Source organism: Musa acuminata, chromosome BXJ1-6 (assembly GCF_036884655.1).
Source record: "Musa acuminata AAA Group cultivar baxijiao chromosome BXJ1-6, Cavendish_Baxijiao_AAA, whole genome shotgun sequence".
NCBI lineage: Eukaryota > Viridiplantae > Streptophyta > Magnoliopsida > Zingiberales > Musaceae > Musa > Musa acuminata.
Genome location: NC_088332.1, coordinates 16729887 through 16753634, shown reverse-complemented (window position 1 = coordinate 16753634; position 23748 = coordinate 16729887). Strand labels below are relative to the sequence as shown.

The window sequence follows — 23748 nt, the reverse complement described above, 5'->3', positions numbered from 1 at the left end:
CATATTGATATGCAGATATATTGGATCGATGACCTCGATCCACCACCCGTGGAGGTTCGTTGTTCATTTTGGTAGTAGAATTAATAATTAGGTATATCTACATATGTGATTATTTAATTATTTAAATTTTAGAGTTTATATTGTAACAAAATAGTCTAACAATTCAACTAATTTTTCTGTAGATATTTCAATCTATAACGGGCTGAAATACGAATCTCGAACAAGACTACCTCAAAGTCCGAAAAAGATATGTAATACTATTGTTACCTAATTTACATTGATTTTGCTAAACTTCTACTATTACTATATTTATTTGTAACTTGAAAACCCTATCCTAATTTTTTTAAAATTTTTAGATATTTTCGGAGGGTTAAATATGTGAAATTAGATGTACCGCTCAGTACATTGTACCGTACCATACTATACCGAGCCTAAGTCGAAACATCGGTACGGTGCGGTAAGGTGAAACTTGCTTCTAACATAAACTTTTATAGGAATAAAAGACACACTATGTGATTTTTGACTCTTGAGAAGAATTCTCTCATCAAATTGTGACTCATACATAATATTATATCTCTGAAGAAAAATATGTTCCCCCTTAGATATGACAATGCTTGAAAAACGGATCATGTTTGATTAATTTCACTTAATGTTCAAATTAGATATGACAATGCTTGAAAAACGGATCATGTTTGATTAATTTCACTTAATGTTCAAAAATCGATCGGATCAAATAAAACAAGATATGATTTTGTAATATAATCATTTGAATATTTTCTATTATTTATTTCAGAAGATATTTATGTTAATTTCAAATGAGGATTAAGTGGAGAAAAGTATTTTTTTCTTTATATTTCTCCTTTCTTTTCAGCCTTCTTTATATTTTCTTTTCATCTAATTATCTTTCTTACATCTTCTTTTATCTTTTATATATTTATCATATTTTATAAAATTAAAGTCTTATTTATATTTTTTATTAATTTTAAATATTATATTTTTAAAATCAAATTCAGCCATCCTAACGTATGTGCGCTTCGCAACCTTTGTATTACATATAATTTTAATTATTATATTTTTTAAAAAATATTTTTTAATTATATATATGGTCTAACTCAGGATGGAGTCAATATTATATTTGTGAAAGTCATATTATTCTAGGCATGCACATGACATTCATATAGACATAAAATATAGATTAATTATATATTATCTTATGTAATTAATTATCTTTAGTATCTTAATCTTTATAGTTTCAAAAGTAACACTAGGATCCTTATGTTTATAAAAGTAAAAAATTTAATCTATTTTCTTCTCGTATCGTTAATTTTGTATGTTGACTTTATAGGATTTATCACTCTGTACATGCTTGACTTTATTCTTTCGATTATCATTAAGTATAATATTTTCATTAATAGATTCGAAGACGTAAAGAGAAATAAAACTAAATATTTTGCTTTCATAAATATATAACTCATAATTAAAAATATATGGATCAAAATACTAAAGATAATTAATTATCCTCCTAAAACACCCAACTAGCCGAGTACAATATGCAAATAAAGCCAATTAGTATTACTATTATACCATACCATATTACACTGCATAAAACGCCTTCGCTCCGGAACGCCGTTTGATATCTGTGAGGAATTAATCTCTACCGTCAAAATAAATACGAAAGAACCTTTCTCTGTTTCTCACCATAACTCTCTTGCACCCGCGCTTACCTGCCTTTTGTTAACATGTCGATCTGGGACCCACTCCCGTCCCACCTCTCCTTCCCGTAGCAACGAAGGTTGATGAAATGACACGTACAGCTGATCTCTTTCTCCGTCGTCTCCTCGAACATGAGATTTAAACCTCTAACCCTAATTCTATCCCCAAGATCGCCACAAAAGACTCGGCCGGAGCCTTCATGGAAGACCCCGAAGGAGCCCTTAGCTTCGACTTCGAGGGCGGCCTCGACTCCGCCGCTCCCGCCGCTGCCGCCGCCCCCCTCGCGCCGGCAGATCCCACCGCCGCAGCGGCGACCGCGGGAGCGGTCCCTCACTCTGGCGCAGCCGATCCGATCGCCGTAGCAGCTGGGAATGTCCCTGGGCGGCGGAGCTTCAGGCAGACGGTGTGCCGTCACTGGCTCCGTGGCCTATGTATGAAGGGCGATGCCTGCGGCTTCCTCCACCAGTACGACAAGGAGCGGATGCCCGTCTGCCGCTTCTTCCGGCTCTACGGGGAGTGCCGCGAGCAGGACTGCGTTTATAAGCACACCAACGAGGACATCAAGGAGTGCAATATGTACGTATTAAAACGAAATCTTTTTTGCGTAGCTTGATGATTGGTAGCATCATCTTCCTGATCACTTCATGACGCCATGGATCTCCTGTTTTAATTTTTTTTTTTGAAGATGTATATGTTTTCAATTTGGTCGCCTATGATTTGGCGTTTTGAACTTTTTGCTTTTTGATTGATGTCGACTAATTTCCTTCTTTTCTTCATCTACATCAAGTATGACAGTGGTTTCTTGGAGGCATCTAACGATGGCCTTCATTTTCTTTATCTTCCTATGTAAGCACTGTTCTTGTTGTGTGTTTCTCCCAGCAGATGGAATTAGGAGCATCGGTATAAAGCTGGTCCTTTGGCTTAACAAAGAGATCACAGATGAGACAATTTAAGGGACGAAGTGTTCGGATTAAAACCAACAGAATACACTTTACAGCAAAACCCGCAAATCATGATGCAGTAAGGTGATTACAGTAAATAGGGCAAGAAGGACAAAAGAGGAGAAATATGTAAGCTTATTCATATCTACAAAGAGGATTTGCGGGTAGTGTAGAGAGAAGAATAGAGACGGATTTTAGAAGAAAATAAGAAAAAAGGAGAACAATGGTAGGGTCTCCTTTCTACAAAGGGGAAATAACTTTTACTTATCCAAACATTCAGAAGTTGCAGCCACGTCAACCTTATTCCTACTCTATTAAGGATTTCATTGCAACCAAATTTATATGGAAAGTTTTGGCTATATCAAACTAAATCTGCTTCAGGTTATATAAAAATTCATTTAGTGTTTGATTCTGCTTGCATGGTGTTGAGCTTGAACATTCCTGTTAGTACTATATCATCCTTTTTATTGTTTCCATTTCTCTCGCTGCAATGCTGGCGCCAGTTATGAAGTTTCATTCAACTTTTGGACTTTATTTCTATTTTTTTAGCCCCTAGCAGCACAATACTGGGATTGCATGAATGAGTGAAAAAAACATAGAAATGTATAATTGTACAGTGTAGTCAATACAGGCGTTTTAATATTGTTTTAATGGAAACTAACACTGTTTGGACTACTGATGATAATGTCTTGAGCTTCTGGTGCAAGAATCGAATAGGGTGGGAAGGAAAGATAGAAGATGGAGGTGAAAAAAGGCATAAGAGAATTGTTTATGTGCTTGAGAAGAGGGTTTGAAATTCTCATATGGTCTTCAGTTCTTAGCTTCAGTTCTAGAAATTTTAGGAGTTGAAATATCATAAGTAGCAGTAACAATGTTCTTTTTTTTACCAAAAGGATTAGAAATAACAACTTGAATAGAATAGTTTCCCTCCCTGTTATAGGATAAAAGGTTACAAAAATCAATAGGGCACCTTCTATGAAAAGGTGTCCTTAGAAGATCTGACAATAGTTGCCCATTTATCATTTTCATGCCACTTCTTTTCTGTAAGAGACATGTTTTTTTCATCTGAAAAATATGGAAGAAACAGAAATGATGCCAATGAATCCTTAATCTTGCAAACAGTTGGGTGTTCCATTATTTGTATATTAATCATCGGCTGCATATATCACCTCACTGCAGGACATCTTGGGAATCTAGTTAAGTTTGTGGTCAAAATATGGTAGTTTTATCTTATTTTTCATGACCAATATTCAATTTATGTGAAGTTTGTTAGGCATTATGGAACTTAAGTTAAGTTTGTGACACTACCTTTGCAGGTATAAACTTGGTTTCTGCCCCAATGGACCTGATTGTCGGTATCGACATGCAAAGCTTCCTGGGCCTCCTCCCCCTGTAGAAGAGGTTCTCCAGAAGATACAACATCTGGGTTCTTTTGGTTATGGGTCTTCAAACAGATTTTATCACCACAGAAACACTAATTATAACCAACAACTGGATAAGAATCAGTTGTCATCAGCTCCTGGGTTACATAATCAGAATACAGCAGTTAAACCAGCTTCTTCATTTGAACCATCAGATGTAAAACCATCACAGTCCCTAGTAGTGCAGCAGTCTCATCAGCAGCAGCAGCAACAACAACAACAACAATATCAGCAACAACAGCAACAGCAACAGCAACAACAACAACAACAGCAACAGCAACCACCACCCCCACCAACAGAGAACCAGGTCCCTGGAATTATGAATGTCTCATCAAATCAATCAACCAGAACTGCATCTCCACTCCCTCAGGGACAATCTAGGTGTGTTTGGAATGTCTAAAATTCTATGATTTCTGAGAACTTATAGTGATGAAGGTCTGCAATACCGTTAAGTACGGTTCAGTTTGTGCACCGTACAGGGACCAGGGCAAGTCGCATGATACACTTGGTTCTAGGCATGTTCCTTGGTATAGGGCTGTACAATCTGGTAAAGGGGCTGAATCACCCAGTACACCAGGTACAGGACCTGTACCAGGCAGTTCCCTTTTCTTGTTCTTTTTTAGCCTTTTTTTTCAGGTTTTTCCAGAATTCAGTACCTACCTGTCACGAACGGTCGTCGCGCATCTGTAACATTTTCGCTCCACGAACCATTCGTCGCTTTTGCATGCTTACACAAATGCTTGGTAGTATGTTTTGCTTTGGTTTTATATGTTTTTTGTTTGAAAAATGTAAACAACAACAGTTCGCAGTGCTGTAGTGCGATCGCTCAATGCATCGGACAAAACTGCCCCAAAATGGCTCTATTTTCGCGTGCCACGACTTGTTTTCTACAGACCATAACTGCACGTGAAATGTTAGTCATCTCAACACCTTGGAAACCCCTTGGTGGCATCGGGGGGATGGGGCTTCGGGGTAGGGTTGAGCGTTGATCGGTATACACAAGTTCACACATTAACTTGATGGGAACTTGCTATCGCGCCCGACACTCGGTGAGCAGTCGTTTGTGGATTTGCGATTATTCGTTTTGCCTTCTAAAGTTTTTGTTTTCTCCTTTCTTTCTTTTCTCTCTTGCACTCAAAGTGCTTGCTGAATTGCTTGTAAGGCTTCCCTCTTCACGAGACATCGGGATTTGTCCGTTGCTCGTTTTTGAACTAATCAACATTATCTTTTTATAGGTTCCTAAGCGAGGTTGCAAATTGGTTGACCCTTTGCGAACGCATATCGCAAGGGCGCGTCATGATTTAGGCAATCCTAGCTAAGTTTGAGAAGTTGATGCAAGGGAGCATCACGACTTAGGTAACTCCAGCTAAGTCTGTGACTTTGCCGTAAGGGTGCTTCACGACTTCGGTAATTTCAGCTAAGTCTGTAACATTGTGGTATCAGAGCGGCAAGCAATTTGAGCAAATAGCGAAGAAACTTCGCAATCTCGCCATGGCGATGCATCGTGGCGAATCAAGCAAGACGGGGCAAGCCAGACCATTGCCCCAAGCATCCGTAGGTGGGTTGCAAGTGCAAACTCGCTCTCATGCTGTTGGAGCCGCTCAGGAGGAGCACAACAGCGAACATGACGACCGAGAAGTTGGCTACTCTCCGCAAGCGGAGGAGGCGCAATCTGGAGCACCAACCGAAAAAAAGAGCCACAAGGAAAGACTTAGCGGCGGAAACCCGCTTGGATGTTCTTGAAGCGAGTTTGGAGGAACTCTACCAAGGCCAATGAAGGCTTCTTGCGGGTAGAGAGCTCGCAAGAAGAAGTTGAATCTCGAATCGACAAGGTTGAGTCCCTAATCAATCAACTCACGGAAGACACCAAGGACTCCGTGCGACATTTGCACGAAGTCGTGGCGAAACTCACTTCTAGAGTGATATTACTCATAATGGCACTAAATGCAGGAGGGAGCAACACTTGTGTTGCGTCGCTACAAAACTTGAGGGCACTTGAGCCTCATTGCTACAGGGGTGCCAAGGATGCAAAGGAGTTCGAGAATTTCTTGTTTTACATGGAGTAGTACTTTTGGGCTACAAGGCTCGATTATGAAGATATCAAAGTTTCGATAGTAACCATGTATCTGAATGAGGATGCAAAACTATAGTGGCGAACCTGTTGGGAGGAGATCCAATAAGGTTGGTGTCGAGTGGACACATGAGAGGACTTGAAGCGGGAGTTGAGAACTCAATTCCTACCCAAGAACATAGAGTTCGTTGTAAGGTGGAAGCTGAGACAACTCCGCTAAAGTACTTCCATTCGGGACTGTGTGAAGCAATTTTTCGCATTGATGCTGGACATACAGGACATGTTCGAAAAAGATAAGCTGTTTAGCTTCCTCGATAGCCTCAAGCCATTGGTACAACAGGAATTGCATTAAAGGAATGTCATCGATGTGATCGGAGCAATTGCGGCCACGGAAAGGCTCACTGACTTTGTTTCCTCGGAGGACTCAGGGAAAAAGAAATAATCTTCAGGAAATCGCCCATCGAAATATTCTGGAGGGAAGGAGTCCGGTGGCGAATAAAAGAAGAGTTCCCATAAAGGGCCAAGCTCAAAAGGCAAGGCTCTAAAACTTGGCGGATGCTTCTTGTGTAGAGGATCACATATGGTGAGGGAGTGCCTATAGAAACAAGCACTTAATGCCTTAACAGCTTCAATCCACCCTCCCAAATTGGACAAGGGCAGGGCCGTCGCTTTTAGTTCGAGTATCTAGCAACGACGATGAGGAGTCGCAAGGGCCCTAGATGAGAGCAATGCATTTGTTGAATGTGTTTCGGGGTCAAGTGGGGGAGAACTTGAAGACGAAGCCACAAAAAGCAGGGAGCAACGAATTGATGTATGTGGACATCAAGCTCAATGACCGAACAACTCGTGCAATGGTCGACATGAGTGCCACCCACAATTTCATTGCTGACAGAGAAATAAGGCGACTTGGGCTAAACTTGGAGAAGAACCCAAGTCGGATAAAGGCAGTGAACTCGGAGGTTAAGCGTATCTCTAGACTAGCGAAGGCTATACCCATCAAGATCGGGACGTGGAGAGAAAGCACAAATATGATGGCGGTGCCACTGGACGACTTCCAAGTGATTCTTGGAATGGAGTTCATGCATGCAGTGAAGTTGGTGCTAATGCTGTTCCTAAACTCCCTATGTCTAATGGGAGGCGACCACCCCTGCGTGGTTCCTGTTTCTCGAGGAGGAGCCAAAGACCCATAACAAATATCAGCATTACAATTGAAGAAGGGGGTGTGAAGAGGAGATCTAACCTTTGTGGCCATTGTAAAGTTGGAGCCACTTGATGGGGAGGACATTCATGAACCTGCTGTGGTGACAAACATTTTGAAGGAGTTCACATATGTCATGTCGCCTGAGTTGTCGAAAACTCTGCCACAACGCAGAGGCGTGAATCATCGTATCGAGCTAAAGCCGGGAGTGAAGCCTCCAGCGAGACCACCATACCGCATGGCTCCTCTATAGTTGGCAAAACTTAGGAAGCAATTAGATGAACTGCTAAGCGGTGGTCTCATTTGCAGTTCAAAAGCACCATTCAGAGCTTCAGTTCTCTTTCAAAATAAACAAGATGGGAGCCTCCGATTATGTGTCGACTATCGGGCCCTAAACAAGATGACGGTGAAGAACAAGTATCCCATCCCGCTCATCACGGACTTGTTCGACCTATTGGGTAAAGCAAAGTATTTCTTAGAACTCGACTTTCAGTCGGGGTACTGGCAGGTGCGCATTGCCGAAGGCAACGAAGCGAAGACTACCTATGTAACCAGGTATAGAGCATTCGAGTTCTTGGTGATGCCTTTTGGCTTAACCAACGCTTCAACCACATTCTGTACTATCATGAACAAACTATTCAAGGAGTATTTAGATAAGTTTGCGGTTGTTTACTTGGACGACATCGTCATTTATAGCTAAACGCTCGAGGAGCATGTCAAGCACCTTCGAGCAATTCTTAGGGTCCTCAGGGAGAACACTTTGTTCATGAAAAGGGAGAAGTGCTAGTTTGCTCAAATGGAGATTTTGTTCTTGGGGCATCGAATCGGTAATGGTTCTATTTGGATGGATAAATCAAAAGGTGCAAGCTGTGGCGGAATGGCGAATACCAAAGGAAGTACTGGAGTTTAGATCATTCCTTGGTTTCGTCAACTACTATCGGCGCTTTATAGCTGGGTACTTGAAGCGCGTATCTCCATTGACGGAGTTGTTGAAGGAGCAGCCATGGCGATGGTTTGACAAATGTGAAGCGACATTCTAAGATATAAAGGATACTGTGTTGGAAGAATCGATACTCAAATTGTCGGACTATGGGACGCCCTTTGAAGTCCATATATATGCTTCAAACTTCACTATTGGGGGAGTACTCATGCAGGAGGGTCACCCGGTGGCCTATGAGAGCCGCAAGTTCAACGAGACCGAGTGACGGTATTTGGTGCATGAGAAGGAGATGATGGTGGTGGTCCACTGTCTACGAGTCTGGCGGCACTACCTTCTCAGATCACGATTTGTGCTAAAGACGAACATCACTTTGAGTTACTTCCAAACTCAAAATAAACTCTTCCCAAAGCAAGCACGATGGTAGGACTTCCTGACTGAGTTCGATATGACAATGGAGTATAGGCTCGGAAAAGCAAATGTTGTGGTCGATGCATTGAGCCAAAAAGTGGAGTTGGTGAATGCCATGCAGCTAGAAGGCAGAGGCCAAGCAAGTCAGTTGCGCTCTAACTTTCCTTCTAGAATCAGGGATAGACTGCACAGTGATCCCTAAGCAGTAACCCTGATGCAACTAATCAAAGAAGGCAAGACACGACGATTTTGGGTCCAGGAGGGACTCGTCTACAACAAAGGGAATAGGGTTTATGTTTCTCGAGTGGACAATTTGAGGCGTGAACTCTTGAGAGAGTGTCATGATTCCCTTTGGGCTGGACATTTGGGTATTCACCGAACATTGGCTCTCGTGGAGAGGGCCTTCTTATTGGCCGAAGATGGGGGTTGATGTGAAGGAATATGTTTCATTGTGCCTTACTTGCCAACAAGATAAGGTAGAGCAGCGGTAGCCGATGGTACTTTTGGAGCCATTGCCCGTACCAGAAAGGTCATGAGAGAGCATTTTCTTAGACTTCATATCAAGCTTTTCGAACGGTCGTAGGGGGACTCAGATTGATACTCATAATGGTCGATCGATTTTCAAAGTATGCAACATTCACTGTTGCGCCCCTACACTGTTCAGCAAAGCAGACGGCCAAGTTGATGATGAAGAATGTGGTGAAGTATTGGGGAGTCCCGCACAATATTATCAGTGATCGAGATGCTCGGTTCTTGGGGCGATTCTGGACCGAGCTATTCAAATTGCTAGGGTCCACGTTATACTTCTCCATAAACCTCCACCGTCAGACAGATGACCAAACTGAAAGAATAAATTCGCTCCTTGAGCAATATCTTCGGCACTACGTGAGCAATCACCCAATGGGATTGGGTGAAGCTATTGGACATTGCCCAATTCTCCTACAACTTGCAACGGAGATTTGTGTCTAACAAGAGCCCCTTCGAGATCGTTACAGGACAGCAGCCGTCGACTCCTCACACCTTAGCGATTGGTTATACTGGGAGTAATCCGTCAGTATATCACTTTGCGAGTGAATGACACCGAAATGCATATATTGCATAGGCTTACTTAGAAAAGGCGACTAAAGAGATGAAGAAGTTGGCAGACTTAGGAAGGCGACCACAAGAGTTTAAAGTTGGCGACTTGGTGTTGGTGAAGCTCCAATCACCATCACTCTAGTTCTTTAGGCAAAAAGTGCACAAGGGATTGGTGCACAAGTACGAAGGACCCTTCCTAATTATTAGTAGGGTAGGCAATGTCTTCTACATGTTGCAACTGTCGGCGTGGCTCAAAATTCATAATGTCTTCCACGTAAGCAACTTGAAAGCCTATCGCTCAGATCCGCAAGATGCTTCTCAAAGTGTTCCAACCCGGTTACCGCCACCAGAGCCTCCTACGAGAAGTGAGTTGAAACTATTTTAGCGGATTGTAAGACAAAACTACCCAACGGAGCAGAGCAAACCAAATACCTAGTGAAGTGGCGAAAACTTCTCTGAATAGAAGCCAGTTGGGAGCCTGAAGACGCCATACGACACGAAGTAGCAGTCATCAAAGCCTACCAACAAGCGTCGACGAGGGTGTCGATAGTTCAAGTGGGGGAGAATGTCACGAAAGGTCGTCGTGCACCTGCAACATCTTTGCTCAACGAACCGTTCGTCACTTTTGCATTCTTGTACAAATGCTTGATAGCATGTTTTGCCTTTGTTTTGTGTGTTTTTACTTGAAAAATATAAGCAACGACAGTTCGCAGAGCTGCAGTGCAACCGCTCACCACGCTGGGCAAAACTGCAGTGCAACCGCTCACCACGCTGGGCAAAACGACAGTCCGTTTTCGCATGTCACGACCTGTTTTTTGCAGACCGTAGCCGCACACGAAACGTTAGCCATCTCAACACCCTGGAACCCCTCGGGTGGCACCAGGGGGGATGGGGCTTTGGGGTAGGGTTGAGCGTTGATCGGTGTACACAAGTTCGTACGTTAACTTGACGGGAACTTGTCATCGCGCCCGACACCTGGTGAGCAGTTGTTTGTGGACTTGCGACTGTTCGTTTTGCCTTCTAAGGTCTTTGTTTTCTCCTTCCTCTCTTGCATTTAAAATGCTTGCTGAATTGCTTGTAAAGCTTTCCTCTTCGCAAGACGTCGGGATTTGTCCGTTGCTCGATTTTGAATTAATCAACTTTATCTTTTTATAGGTCCTACGGGACCTGAGCGAGGTTGCAAATTGGCTAACCCTTTGCGGATGCATATCGTGAGGGTGCGTCATGACTTAGGCAATCCCAGCTAAGTCCGAGAAGTTGGCGCAAGGGTGCATCACGACTTAGGCAACTCCAACTAAGTCCGTGACTTTTCGCAATGGTGCCTCACGGCTTAAGCAATTTCAGCTAAGTCTGTGACATACCAGTGTCTTGATACTTGGTATCACCGAATTGGCATTGTACCATTCTGAGCCTTGGCCGGTATTATACTGGTACATGAAATCACAAACCTTGATAGTGACACTATCTTTAAAGATTCAAATCAAGTTGTATTTAGATTAACGTTGACTCCATTCTGGATTGTTCATTTTGTCAATGATATTTAGTATTTCGTACCTTGATTTGTAAATTTATTTTTTGGGGTTTCTTTCTCTCTTAGTTGGCAGTGAACACTGACTATAGAACAGGATAGATAGGTAAGGTCAGAAGTAGTTCAGTGATTAAATGTATTGTTTTGCAGCACATTTGGATCACCTTTGTGAAGTGTAGGAGTAGCTGGTTAATCAAATTTATTTAAATGATCATGATAATTTATTGATAAAAATGCCATCGAACAGTGTGTAAATAGAATGATTGAGTCGGGTGAGTATTGCATTATCTATAAGGTTAAATAGAGTGTCATTTTGATTTGGATTATAAGATGTGGATTGTTGAGGTGTCTGATCTAGATGACATTTTCCGTAGTGTATGCTCTACAATGTGTAGTAGTTGAGAATGAAATTGGTGTGTATGTACTTTGTTGTTGTATAATATTCTAGTATTGATATTATAATGTGCAGATATTCTATATGTTTTTCTGGTATAGAGAACATGGTAGTTTTCTGTGATCCATTTCTAGTTTAAAGCTTCTTTCTCTGAGCTTGAGACTATCTGAGAAGGATGTGCTTCTCTGCTTCATTGGATTTTTACACCTTGAAGTGGTTAATATATGTAATCCATATGCATCATACATATTTTTTCACATCTTATATTCTTCATATTTTTAATATCTTTTGGATGGATTTGACTAGACACAGTATTGCAATTCTGATTAAGTTTTTATTCAAAAAATAGGTATTTTATTGTGAAAAGTTGCAATCGGGAAAATCTGGAAATATCTGTCCAGCAGGGTGTGTGGGCAACTCAAAGGAGTAATGAGCCTAAACTTAATGAAGCATTTGAATCTACAGAGAATGTTATTTTAATATTCTCGATCAACAAAACTCGCCATTTCCAGGTATCATATATTTTTCTTGAGGAAATTACTTGTGGACAACATTATGTAGATCTGCAACAGAAGTAAAATCAAATAGCAGTTTCTTATTGCATCATCAACTAATTGTGGCTGAAACATAGAATATTGTTTTTGATTTTATTAGGGATGTGCTAAGATGACCTCTAGAATCGGTGGCTTAGTTGGTGGAGGGAATTGGAAATATTCTCATGGAACTGCACATTATGGTCGAAATTTTTCAGTCAAATGGTTAAAGGTATGATTAGTTTGACCTTATGTAAGTTCTGCAACTTTAGATTGGTGTCCTATTCTTTCCCTCAATCAAAATGTCTTATATTTTTGTTAAATGGCTGTTCCTATTTTCCTTTTTCAAATTTCTACCTTTCTGCATAATGCAGAGTCAAGTATGTCGTAGTGTTTTAGAATTTGCTTCCCTTGAATCTTTTTATTACATTTGTTAGAAGCCTTTGTACTCAACTTTCTAAGGGAACTTGTCTCCATTAGTTGTTGAAGCTTCTCACAATGGAGAATCATTCTTGCCTATGTTATTCATGAAAAATGTTTTCCATTATGATTGCTATTAGTTTTACATTGAACACAAGCTTTTTGTTATGAGTGTTTGTGGAAAATGAAGTTATAGAATATACAATATGATGGCCTATTTCAGACTAGCAGATTGACATGTAAGAGCATTGGCTGGCTCTCAGTAAAATGATGCAGACTGGTTTTTCTGTCAATCTGATTGGATATGGTGTGTTATGGTGCCTTGCTCTTGGTTAGGCATGTCTTTCTTCTGGTCAGATGAAGGATACTGTTTATGGTTTTAGATGCACTGATATCAGTTTGTGGTGTCCATGTGAACACCAATGACAGATAAAATGAGAAAAAACATTTATTTTCTGCATTTGTTGGTCTGAAAATTGGTCATTCCTTAAGAGGCAAACAAAATTATTATAGAAGTTTCTTAATTGAAATGAGGATAATATCTAGATTTTGGACAATTTGGAAGCTATCATCCACCAAATTGTGTAAACTGAGGGAGAAAAGAAAGGGTTCAACCCAGATAGAGATCAGACAGCTGAAGCTAGATTGGTAGCCGCCATTAATGGGAAGAATAGGAACTTGGAGACCAAAATTTAAGGATACTCGATTCTGTAACAATATTTGTTTGGAATGAACAAGAATGCAAACAAGATGTACATACAATGCATGCATTTAAATTGGATTCATCATTCAAGGTGGATGGAGGTTTGGATTTTGCATGAAGAAGGCAATCGCGAGCCTTGGCACCATAGTGTGGTTGCTCTTTGCAATCTGCTAATGGCTTGAACCGTGAAAACAAGGCTGCATATTGACACTTTCTGGATCCTTTATTGGTGAGAACGTCATGCTTTTGGGTTGCCTTTTGAGACATTATGACATTCAGTTAAATCACTTAAACTTGTCTATGCTATTTGTTGGATAAATAATTCAAAAATAAATGTGGAAAAAAAAAAACAAAGATGAGATATAGGATTAGTGAGAAAAACAGACCAAATAACCCTCTTCTCATTTTAAAATACATTTGGATATTTGAAAAGATACAGAAGGGTTAATATATGTAGCAATACCTTTCCAGCCGAACATGCGATTTCCAGAACTCAAATCTCTGATTACCCAGGTCATAAAAGGAGTAAGCTTAACAGACCTGAATTGGCTAGGTGGTGGGAATATTAGAAGTGTTAGGATCAAGAGCACTAAGAGAGGGGGGGGGGGGTGGGTGAATTAGTGCAGCATAAAACTTTCGACGATTTAAAACGACGTTCGTACGATAAAAGCGATTTCGGTATGAAAGCCGATTCGAAAATTGTTTTAACTTAGATTAGGCGAAGTGCAGTTAAATTAAAGCTATGGAGGCAGTTTGCAGTTAAGATAGAGAACAGAAAGTAAATGCAAATCGAGATTTAGAGTGGTTCGGTCAATCTTGACCTATAATGGGTTGATCCACTAGAGGCCTTCCTTCAATAGGCGAAGGCCAATCACCCTTTTACAGTTTCACTCCTTTTGACGGGCTTAGGAGGCAACCCTTACAGAATTTTCTCTCCTCTTTTGAAAGATCAAAACTTGAAAAAAAAGATGGAGGAGAACTTCTAGCCTTTACAACACTTTTGAGCTCTAAAATCACATAGTAAGATCAAGCTTTCGGTTCTCTTTTATGCAGGAAAGGGTGAGGTATATATAGGCCCCAAACTGATTTGAATTTGGAGCTCAAAAATGTCATTTCTCGGATTTCCGGGGTCCTGGCGGTACTACCTCCTGACTGGGGCGGTACAACCGCCTGGCAGCTCGGAGACTGAGCCTCTGGGCGGTGCCATCGCCTGACAGGGGCGGTACCACCGCCCAGTCTTGCTCGGAGACTGAGCCCAGGCGGTGCCACCGCCTGACTGGGGCGGTTGCACCGCCCAGTCTCGCTCGGAGACTGGGCCCAGGCGGTGCCATCGCCTGACTGGGGCGGTTCCACCGCTCAGTCTCGCTCGGTGATTGAGCCCAGGCGGTTCCACCGCCTGACCTGGGCGGTTGCACCTCCCAGCTTTCCTGGGAGACCATCTCCTGGGCGGTGCCACCGCCAACCTTGGCGGTGCCATCGCCTAGCAGGAATTCTGGTCCGAATGGGTTGATCCATTCGGCCCAATTTGAGTCTATCAAGGGTCCAATTGCCCTCAGATTAAGTTAATGGGATCACCTCCCATTCCTAACTTAATCTACATGCTAACTATGATATTTCTTAAGACATTTACTGCAACTTGCTCCGGTGCGTCGATCGCTTCTTCCGGCGAGCTTCCGGCGAACATCCGACGAACCTTCGGCAATGCTCCGGTGGACTTCCGGCAAACTCCTGGACTTGCGACGATCCACTTGGCGAGTTCCGAAGCGCTATTCATGTTAGTAAAATATCTGAGACAAGGTCTTGTCCATTTGATGGAAATCAGTGATTTAAAAAGCGCTAGGCGTCAAAAGGCGCCAAAGTCCAAAAACGTTCGAAGCGCTAGGCGCTCGCCCGAGCGCAGCGAGGCGCTAAAATATAAAAATATATAATATAATTAATAAAAAATTAATAATATTAAAATTAAAATAATATATTATTAATCTATTAATAATATTTAAAATTAATCATTTCAAATAAACTTAATAATATTAACATTTAACAGTATACAGTATACGTATACTGTTAAAAGGAAGTGTAAAGGGGTGCTGAGCCTGCTGACTGAGAAAAGAGGAAACGACAGCGGCGACAGCAGCAGCGGTGAGCGGCGACAGTGGGAGTGGAAGCGGGAGTGGCGAGCAGCGGGAGGCGCGAGCGGTAGCGTTTGCGAGCAGCGGGAGCAGGAGCAGGAGTGGGAGCAGGAGCGGCGAGCAGCGGGAGGCGCGAGCGACGACAGCGACAGTGTTTGCGAGCAGCGACAGCGGCGAGCAGTGGCAGCGGGAGCAGGAGCGGCGAGCAGCGAGAGGCGCGAGCGGTGACAGCGGCAGCGTTTGCGAGCGATGACAGCGGCGAGCGGCGACAACGGCGAGCAGCGGGATCAGGATCGGGATCGGCAACGACGAGGGTTAGGGTTTGTTTGTCACTTATATTAGCTTTAGTTGGTTCGATTGAACCAACTAACCATCATAGACCGAACTAGGACTGAACCAGACCTAAAATCTTGGTTCGGTCGCCTTAGTTAACCCAGGCACTCGCCCGAAGCACCCAGCGCCTGGGCTCGGGCGAGTCCCCAGGCAGTGCCTATTTGAAGCGCGCCGCCTGGGAGATTAGCGAGGCGCTCGGGCCTCGCCTCGCCTCGCCCAAGCGCCTAGGCGAGCGCCCGAGCGCCTTTTTAAATCGCTGATGGAAACCAATTTGAATGCATTATTCACACAATGATTCTCATTGAAACATGATCAGGTAGCTGTGGAACTTAGTGTTGCTTAATATTTTCCTGGAATTAGTCATCTGTATTTTGTGTAACATGCAAAAAATGCTGCTATTACCTTTATTATATGGCTGTGATGTAGTCTTTTCCTTTTCCAAATAGATGAGTTAAGACACGAACCTCTTATGTTTACTCATGACTTTATTTCATGTTTCAGCTTTGTGAGTTGTCCTTCAATAAAACTCATCATCTCAGGAATCCATATAATGACAACCTCCCAGTGAAGGTATGACACAAAATCCCATCTGGTAATTTAAGTTAAATTTTGTCCAATGATTTGCTTTCTTAAATATGGAAAAATTGAAAATAGTCTTGGGAGGATGAAATGCAGTACAATGTAGGATGTTCTATAGAAACTTAAGCATCGGTGAAAGTCCATGCTAATTGAAATTATTGAAGTATCAAAGATCAAAAGTAAAACAACTCCTTCCTTATTTTTTCCATTTCTACAATATTGATAAATTTGTTCTTTTATCTTGTTTGAATTGTAGTTTGAAAGACTTTGTGAAGCATTTCTGAACTAGTTATATCAACTATTCATATTCTTTCTCAACTGATTGCTTAAATTTAATAAAATGACCCTAATTTGTGTAACTCTTTAACAAAAATAAGGGGTTATCATAATTTATAATGCACTTAATACTATTAGTTTCTTTTAGGTTCTATTTGTTTTTCTTTAAGTGGATGAAGCCAGAAGTCAGGTTTTTAAAAGTGGCATTTTCAAAATCAACTTCTAAATTTTTAGGATTTTTCTATAAATCCCCTCTCATGTCATTATCATTAAAATCCTTCATCGAGATTTATATCGTGCTCCTACATTATGCCTTTCGTAGATTTTGAACTCCTTTATAGGCAACAAACATGACATAATATTTCTTTCATCGTCTAGAGCAACCATTACAATGTTACCATTATGCCCTTGTATGTCCTTGAAAGGTTCCCTTTTTTCATCTTGCTCTTCTGCACATGCCATGACACACCACCATCAGGATTTCTCATTTTCAAATATCATTAGGATCTATCTTCTTTAAAATATGTGACATACTGATAGAGATAAATGCTCATTGAATAATTATAAAGAATTGGAAACTAGACCCATCTCATGGAAGTATGGCATCAGTTTCCCAATCAAAATGGGAGTGTGATGTCATTTTCTGTGTTAGTGGGAATTGGAAGGTTAGCCTTTTCGCTTAGTTGCAATTTGTGGACTATAAAATTTTTGATGTTTTTGTTTGATCATGGGGAGACAATGATGCAGTGGATGAAAGAAATAATTGGAAAGGAAGTTGGAGGATATTGAGGACAAAGATTATGAAAGAACAAAGTAAAGAAATCTAGAGTGTACTTGAAAAAAAATCTGATTTGTAAAGGTGAGTAAGACCATGATTTGTGGCATTGGTTGATTCCAATGTGATATGCATGATTTGTATCATTATTATCTATGGTTGGTTCAATTTCGCTTGATTTTGACTGGCTTATAATCAGAAATCTTGGTGAAAAATTTATCAAACTCAAATGAAGTTGTTTGATTTTAACCAATTCTGGTCGATTTGACATTGTCAGAAGAAGAAATAGAAGAGGGGAGGAGCACCAGAAAAGGAAGGAGAAACAATAGGAATATTGAGATAGGAAAGATAATAAGGAAGCCTATGACAATGAGAGTGAAACAAGAGACAAGACTTTGTTCCTATTGCATTTACTATCTGCTTAAACTATCATATTTGTTATCTTCCATCATTTTTGTAATGTTCATTGTCCACTGCCATATAAGACGTTAGATGGGAGGATAGGATGTAGCCCATGTTTTGATTTTATATGATGCCGCCATGAGATTTAAAATCAGCTCCAAATACCATGAGTGCTCTTTTCAAGTAATTTCTTTATGTTTATCTTTGCATTATCCTGCAATTTAGCTATGTTATCTCCAAAGTTATAGATGGATAAGTTTTGAATTCTATGTGATATATAAAATATTATCTTTTGTAGTGATATCCTTTTCTTCCAGGTAAATATTGTGATGTAGATCATCCCATCTTGGGTGGTCCAGGGTCAAAATAAGGTTTACTGCTCGATAACCCTTGCAAATTGGTTTGTCTGCTTCAATTTGCCCATTACCAGGCCTGAACCAGGTGGGAAGCCTGATCAGGATTTTCATTGAATTGTTTTTTTTTTCGAATCACTTAACCTTAACCCCTTCCGTGATGTTCTGCCCTTCTGTACTCTTGCCATGCTAGCACAATCACTGGCTCACCTCTGCTAACCCTTACTATCCAGTTTAGGATTTTATTGAATTGTTTTCTTTAATCACTTAGCCTTAACCCCTCCCCCTGACACACCCCTGTGTGCTTGCCTGCATACTGCCGGCCCTATGCTTGAATCGCCTGCCGCTATCAACCCATCACCTGAGCCTGGTATTCATGTTTTGTTTGGCTTCCTCTTGTCTTATCCTTCCCCTCTTCTTCCTCTTCTCCTATTTTTCTCCTCTTCCTCACAGTAGATGAGGTGAATCAATTATAGAGAAACACCTAAGACAATTTATTAGAATTAAAAAATAATTACTTTTGATTTAGTAGTAATATTGTCTTCAACAGAGCTAAATGTCCAGGAAAAGGATCCGTACTCTATCCCAAATAGTTGTGATATACAATTTATTGTTGATTTTTGTATTTTGGAGATTTTTTAGTTTTTATCCCTTGGAATAAGATGTTTGCCATTAAGACATCAATTTCCCTTTTGGATTCTTATTTAATTGCAGATAAGTCGAGATTGCCAAGAGTTGGAGCCTTTTATTGGTGAGCAGTTGGCCTCACTGCTTTATCTCGAGCCGGATGGTGAACTAATGGTGTGCTATTTCCTTTTCAATTAATGTCACTATTGGAATGTTTTCCAATTTCAATTGCATTATTCTCATTTCTCAAGTAATTCAAATTCTTAGAGTTGAGCTAGGATGTGTTTGGTTGTGTAAATATAAAAAAATCATAATTAAAGTAAACTCTGATGAGTAGTTATTGTGAAGATAGACAGGTCTGGCAAAATACATTAATGTTAGACAGTCAAAATCATGAAATTGTTTGATTTTGTTGGATCCTTAATCAACTCAATGGTTTCTGTCAACAATTTTAGGCTTGAATAGCCTTCAAGTATCCATATTCTTTTTTTCTGGTAGATTCAGTTCAGATCAATAAATTTTAGCATGTTATATAATCTTTGCCTATTGTTTCATGTAGTATTATAGTTCTCTGCATGGTCAATATGCTAAAATATTTAATCATTTCACTTGGTACTTTCTGCTATTTGGCTAACTTAGTAGATCATTTGCATCTCAGTCACCTATCGATGTGAATTATGCTTGGATGACAGTAGTTGTTTCTATCTTTTCATTTTTCCTCAGAATTCGTATCTTAGTGTTGATGTTGTATTGTATGGTTCAGGCAATGCTGATAGCTGCAGAGTCCAAACGTGAGGAGGAAAAGGCCAAGGGAGTTGGTGCAGACGAGGCTGCAGATAATCCGGATATTGTCCTGTTTGAGGACAATGAGGAAGAGGAGGAAGAGGAAAGTGAGGAGGAGGATGAGAGCAGCGGCCAAGCCACCCAAGGGAGAGGAAGGGGAAGAGGGATGATGTGGCAACCACACATGCCACTGGTACGTGGAGTGAGGCCCGTGGTTGGTGTTCGAGGCTTCCCTCCAGTTATGATGGGGGCTGATGGATTTGGTTATGCTGATGGTTTTGCTGCACCAGATCTTTTTGGTCCTCGGATCTTTCCGCCATTTGGTGGGCCAAGATTTTCTGGTGATTTTTCAGCAGGCCACATGTCGGGCTTAGTCTTTCCTGGTAGGCCCCCACAGCCAGGGGCTGTCTACCCAATGGGCAACCTTGGGATGATGATGGGACCTGGTCGGGCTCCATATATGGGTGGCATGCCAATGGCTGGGATTGGCCGATCCAATCGTCCTGTAGGAGTACCACCCTTCCTACATCCTCCACCTCCACTGAATAATCGGGCTGCCAAGAGGGATCATAGAAGACCAGTTAGTGATAGAAATGACAGATATGAGGCTGGATCTGATCAGGGCAACAGGGGCCAGGAGATGGTGGGAAATGTTGGTGGAGTGGATGACGACACAGGGTATTGGCAAGGTGAAAAGGCTCCCGAGGATAGATACGGTGCAGGAAGAAGCTTACAAAATGATGAGAGCGAGAGCGAGGATGAGATGGCACCAAGACGATCGAGGCATGGCAATGTGAAGAGGAAGCATCGTGTGTCCGAGGGGGAAGCTGCCTTGGACTAGTGAATCAGACATCAACTCGGTGTGAAGGAACATGGACGTCACAGCTTCTTGCTCAGGACATTTTTTGGAGATGTACCCAGATTGTTTCCTCTTTTTTTGCCCTCTCAACAATGTTTGTAATATTTGTACTACAAAAATGGAGTATGTTGCTCAGAAAAGGTTGGAACTAAATCTTTATGTTAGAGCAGTGAAAGGTTATGTATTTGAACGATAGAAATTAGTGCGGGAATGCAGGGTAACGCTGCCATCTAAACTTGTTTCTGTAGAGTTCTGTATAGGATGCTGAAATGTTGACCTGTACAATCATTCGAGTTGTTGAGGGCCTGCAGATTGGAATCAGCCGCAGCAAATTTCAACGCAGATTTATGCCTCCCGATGAAGTTTCTCCTCGAATTCAATTTCTGGGTTGTTTTCGGTAATGCTGAAGTTGCTTTTCCTTTGTTGTCGATAGATTTGTTGGTCAATATCTGCGAATAATTGCATAATTGCTACCCCATGAGCAGTGGCCGCAGATACAATCTTGGAAGTCCTCATTCTGATTTCTTGAACAGGTGATGCTTATAAGCTATAGATTAGATGGGATGCTACATCAACCGAATCGATCATTGGTTCGTTGATTAGCTGCAGGAAAAAAATAACACAAAATTATCCTTTAAACAAAACATTTGACACTTGGAAATCGAAGTCATGTATGGGAGGGACTCTATCGTTGCCGCCTGATATTGATACTTAGAAATGGAAGAATTGCATGGTAGCAGAAAGTTCGGTCTTAAGCACACAGAGCAGTCTTGTCACAAAAGCATAAACAACGACTAAATCAATAAGATATCACAAACAAACCATTTCTTTGTATTATTAAACACTGGTGTCGATCTACAGGCTGATGTATAGCTTCTTCTCTTAGCTTCTTGTGGATGGAGCAAGGACAAGCTGAACATGATTGTTGCGCATCTATATCATTATCCTCCCACTTAGATCACACGGTTATAACAAAGCTAAACAGTGTCACCAGAAAAGAAAAATGGTCTCCATCCATCACTCCTCTTTTGTTTATATGTAACACACATATATATAAGGAGAATGAGACATGGTAGCACTGTTACAGGAAGCAGCTACACGCTGACATCGGCCGCCCTCGTCTTTTTAGCCATGAGATTACAGCACCAAGTCTCTTGTTGCTCCAGCTCCAGCACTCAGCCACAGCAAAACCATTTACTCTGAATCCAGATTTGTGAAGCAGTTATGAGATGGATTAAGAGTTGGAGATTTAGATTGCCACATTACGGTTAATCTTAAATGGGAGACATGAGAAAGAAGCATACACTCTTTCTTGGATATTGATAGGTGGGATCTGGATTCAGACCACCTACATCATTTCTTCTTGGTGAAGCTGGGGCACCGGAGTTAACGATAGGTGTCTTCCTTTCGTCCCGAGCTTTGTTGAATATGACAGTAAAACCTTCAGCCGAAGCAGGATTATTTACATCCCACTCTCCGAACTTGGGCAGTGGACGACCTTTCTCCTGCTGCATTTAAACATTAATCGTAGAATCTGTGAATGTCATGGCAGAACAAAGCTGCAGAGCACTATAAAATAAAAAACAGCAAATTGCGAAAGAAGATAAACAGCATCGACAAAGACATGCAACATCATTTCCGTATCCACAATCACAGACAAACTAGAAGGATCGATCTAAATGCAGTGTGCACTGCAGTTTTTCAAGTGATTCATGACGTCGTGTACCCATTGGCATCTAAGGAAAGAACTAACAGAGGATGAAATAGAAGATCTAGACAACGAACATAGACTGCCTGCATCGAGGAAAAAGAGAAACAAAGATTTTTCTTGAAAACAATGCAGCTTGGTGTATTCTCGTTTCACATTTTTGTGTTGATCAACTGTTTGATTAATACACAACCATACCTCCAAAACAAGCATAGAAAAGCTTTGTTGCTCAAATGTATGAACAAAAATGTTCATACAAATGTCAAAAAGAAGCTACTTGGCAGCAAGCACGAATACCATTTCCATAAATCTAGTTCATTAATTTAACTATACTAAAAGCTAGTTGATTGTTTTATGGACAAAAAAAAAGCTTCCAATTTTGAGAAGAAAATATCATATCCATGCCAATTGTGCATGTGTTCCGATTGGACAAGCAATACAAGAAACAATGACCCAAGCTGCAACTACTCCAGAAAGAAATTACGGGGGCAAAGCCCTAATGGATACCGACATGACTCTAATTGATACCACCAGCTTCAACATACAATCTAAAACATCAAACCTTCGAGGGAACAATATGCCACACACAACTAGCAATCCAATTCGTCTTCTGCAGCATCTACGGACACAATGAAGGCTATCGTATATCCTTACCCAATAACCTCTTCAAATCCAATATTCGAACGAACTACACCGACATCCTATTCATGTCCAAGAATTAACTCCGACGAGGAAGAAGGCAACTTTACTAATTCCAAGGTTTAATCGACCAATAAGCATCAAAAGAAGGTAATGCGCGGGAAAGAGATGCACTTACCGACGCCATGACCGGCGGAAGCAGAAGCAGAAGCTATGAGATCCAAATGTCGGAGAAGATAGATAGATAGAGAGAGAGAGAATTCGGTAAGAAAAAGGGACGGAGAGGGTAAATTGGTCGGAAGAGAAGACAGAGAATGTATTGGGAAGAGGAAGAGAAGCAGAAAACATAAAAGGCCATTTGTTCCCTAAAATACCCCTATTCGTCTTTCAAACTACGTATTTATCCCTCGCGAGTCGACACCCACTCTGCGTTTTAATACTACCTCGACGTACCAGTCCTATCTGGCGGGCCCCACAAGCTCACATCAAGACAACTGGGTCCGGTGGTGAAGTGGGTGGATATGTCGATGCTCAGAGATATAACAATACGATTATTTGATGTTGCGTCGAAGGGCTACGGATGTAATTCCACTGAACGCACCGACGAATGCGGCCGGTCGTCCGCTCGCAGTGGGGCGTGGCGTTGGCTCTTTTGACGGGTCAACGACGGGCCCGGTTCTCATTTGACGAGGGACCCACGACTTTCGCTCGTCCATAGCAGCAGGACGGTGAGGTGGCTCGACGGTCACGTGGACCGTCTTCCCCGATGATGTCCTTTCCAAGACAGGGAACACCGCTTCGTCCGCAGCCAATATTATTTATTACGCTTCTTTTGTATTCGACATTTGTTCTAATATTCTTATCTTTTGATGCTATGCAACCTTAAGCCGACATATAGAAGAATAAGTTATCGTCAATCAACTAATAGATTCAGACAAACA

At 41.3% G+C, this 23748-nt stretch overlaps 1 protein-coding gene and 1 long non-coding RNA gene across 2 annotated transcripts; one reads left to right on the top strand and one right to left on the bottom strand.

The window, feature by feature from the left end:
- The first annotated feature begins 1824 nt into the window (after positions 1–1824).
- Positions 1825–20815, top strand: LOC103988533 (zinc finger CCCH domain-containing protein 45). Its single transcript, XM_009407082.3, has 7 exons — positions 1825–2289; positions 3971–4456; positions 12041–12203; positions 12346–12456; positions 16308–16376; positions 18906–18992; positions 19582–20815. The coding sequence occupies exons 1-7, from the start codon at positions 1913–1915 to the stop codon at positions 20440–20442; spliced, it is 2154 nt and encodes a 717-aa protein (XP_009405357.2). The 5' UTR covers positions 1825–1912; the 3' UTR covers positions 20443–20815.
- Positions 20816–21268: 453 nt separating this feature from the next.
- LOC135677743 (uncharacterized) lies at positions 21269–23140 on the bottom strand. The gene is made up of 3 exons (XR_010514743.1): positions 22986–23140; positions 21765–21968; positions 21269–21659 (listed from the first exon to the last, which is right to left on the bottom strand). It is a non-coding gene; the product is annotated as an uncharacterized LOC135677743 (long non-coding RNA).
- Positions 23141–23748: the final 608 nt, after the last annotated feature.

What these genes read in the sequence shown, in the direction of transcription:
- LOC103988533 (XM_009407082.3), top strand. Translation starts at nt 1,913, where the DNA reads ATGGAAGACCCCGAAGGAGCCCTTAGCTTCGACTTCGAGGGCGGCCTC. An exon ending in CTCCCTCAGGGACAATCTAG is followed by an intron (nt 4,457 to 12,040) that starts GTGTGTTTGGAA and finishes TTCAAAAAATAG; the next exon opens with GTATTTTATTGTGAAAAGTT. An exon ending in TTTCAGTCAAATGGTTAAAG is followed by an intron (nt 12,457 to 16,307) that starts GTATGATTAGTT and finishes TTCATGTTTCAG; the next exon opens with CTTTGTGAGTTGTCCTTCAA.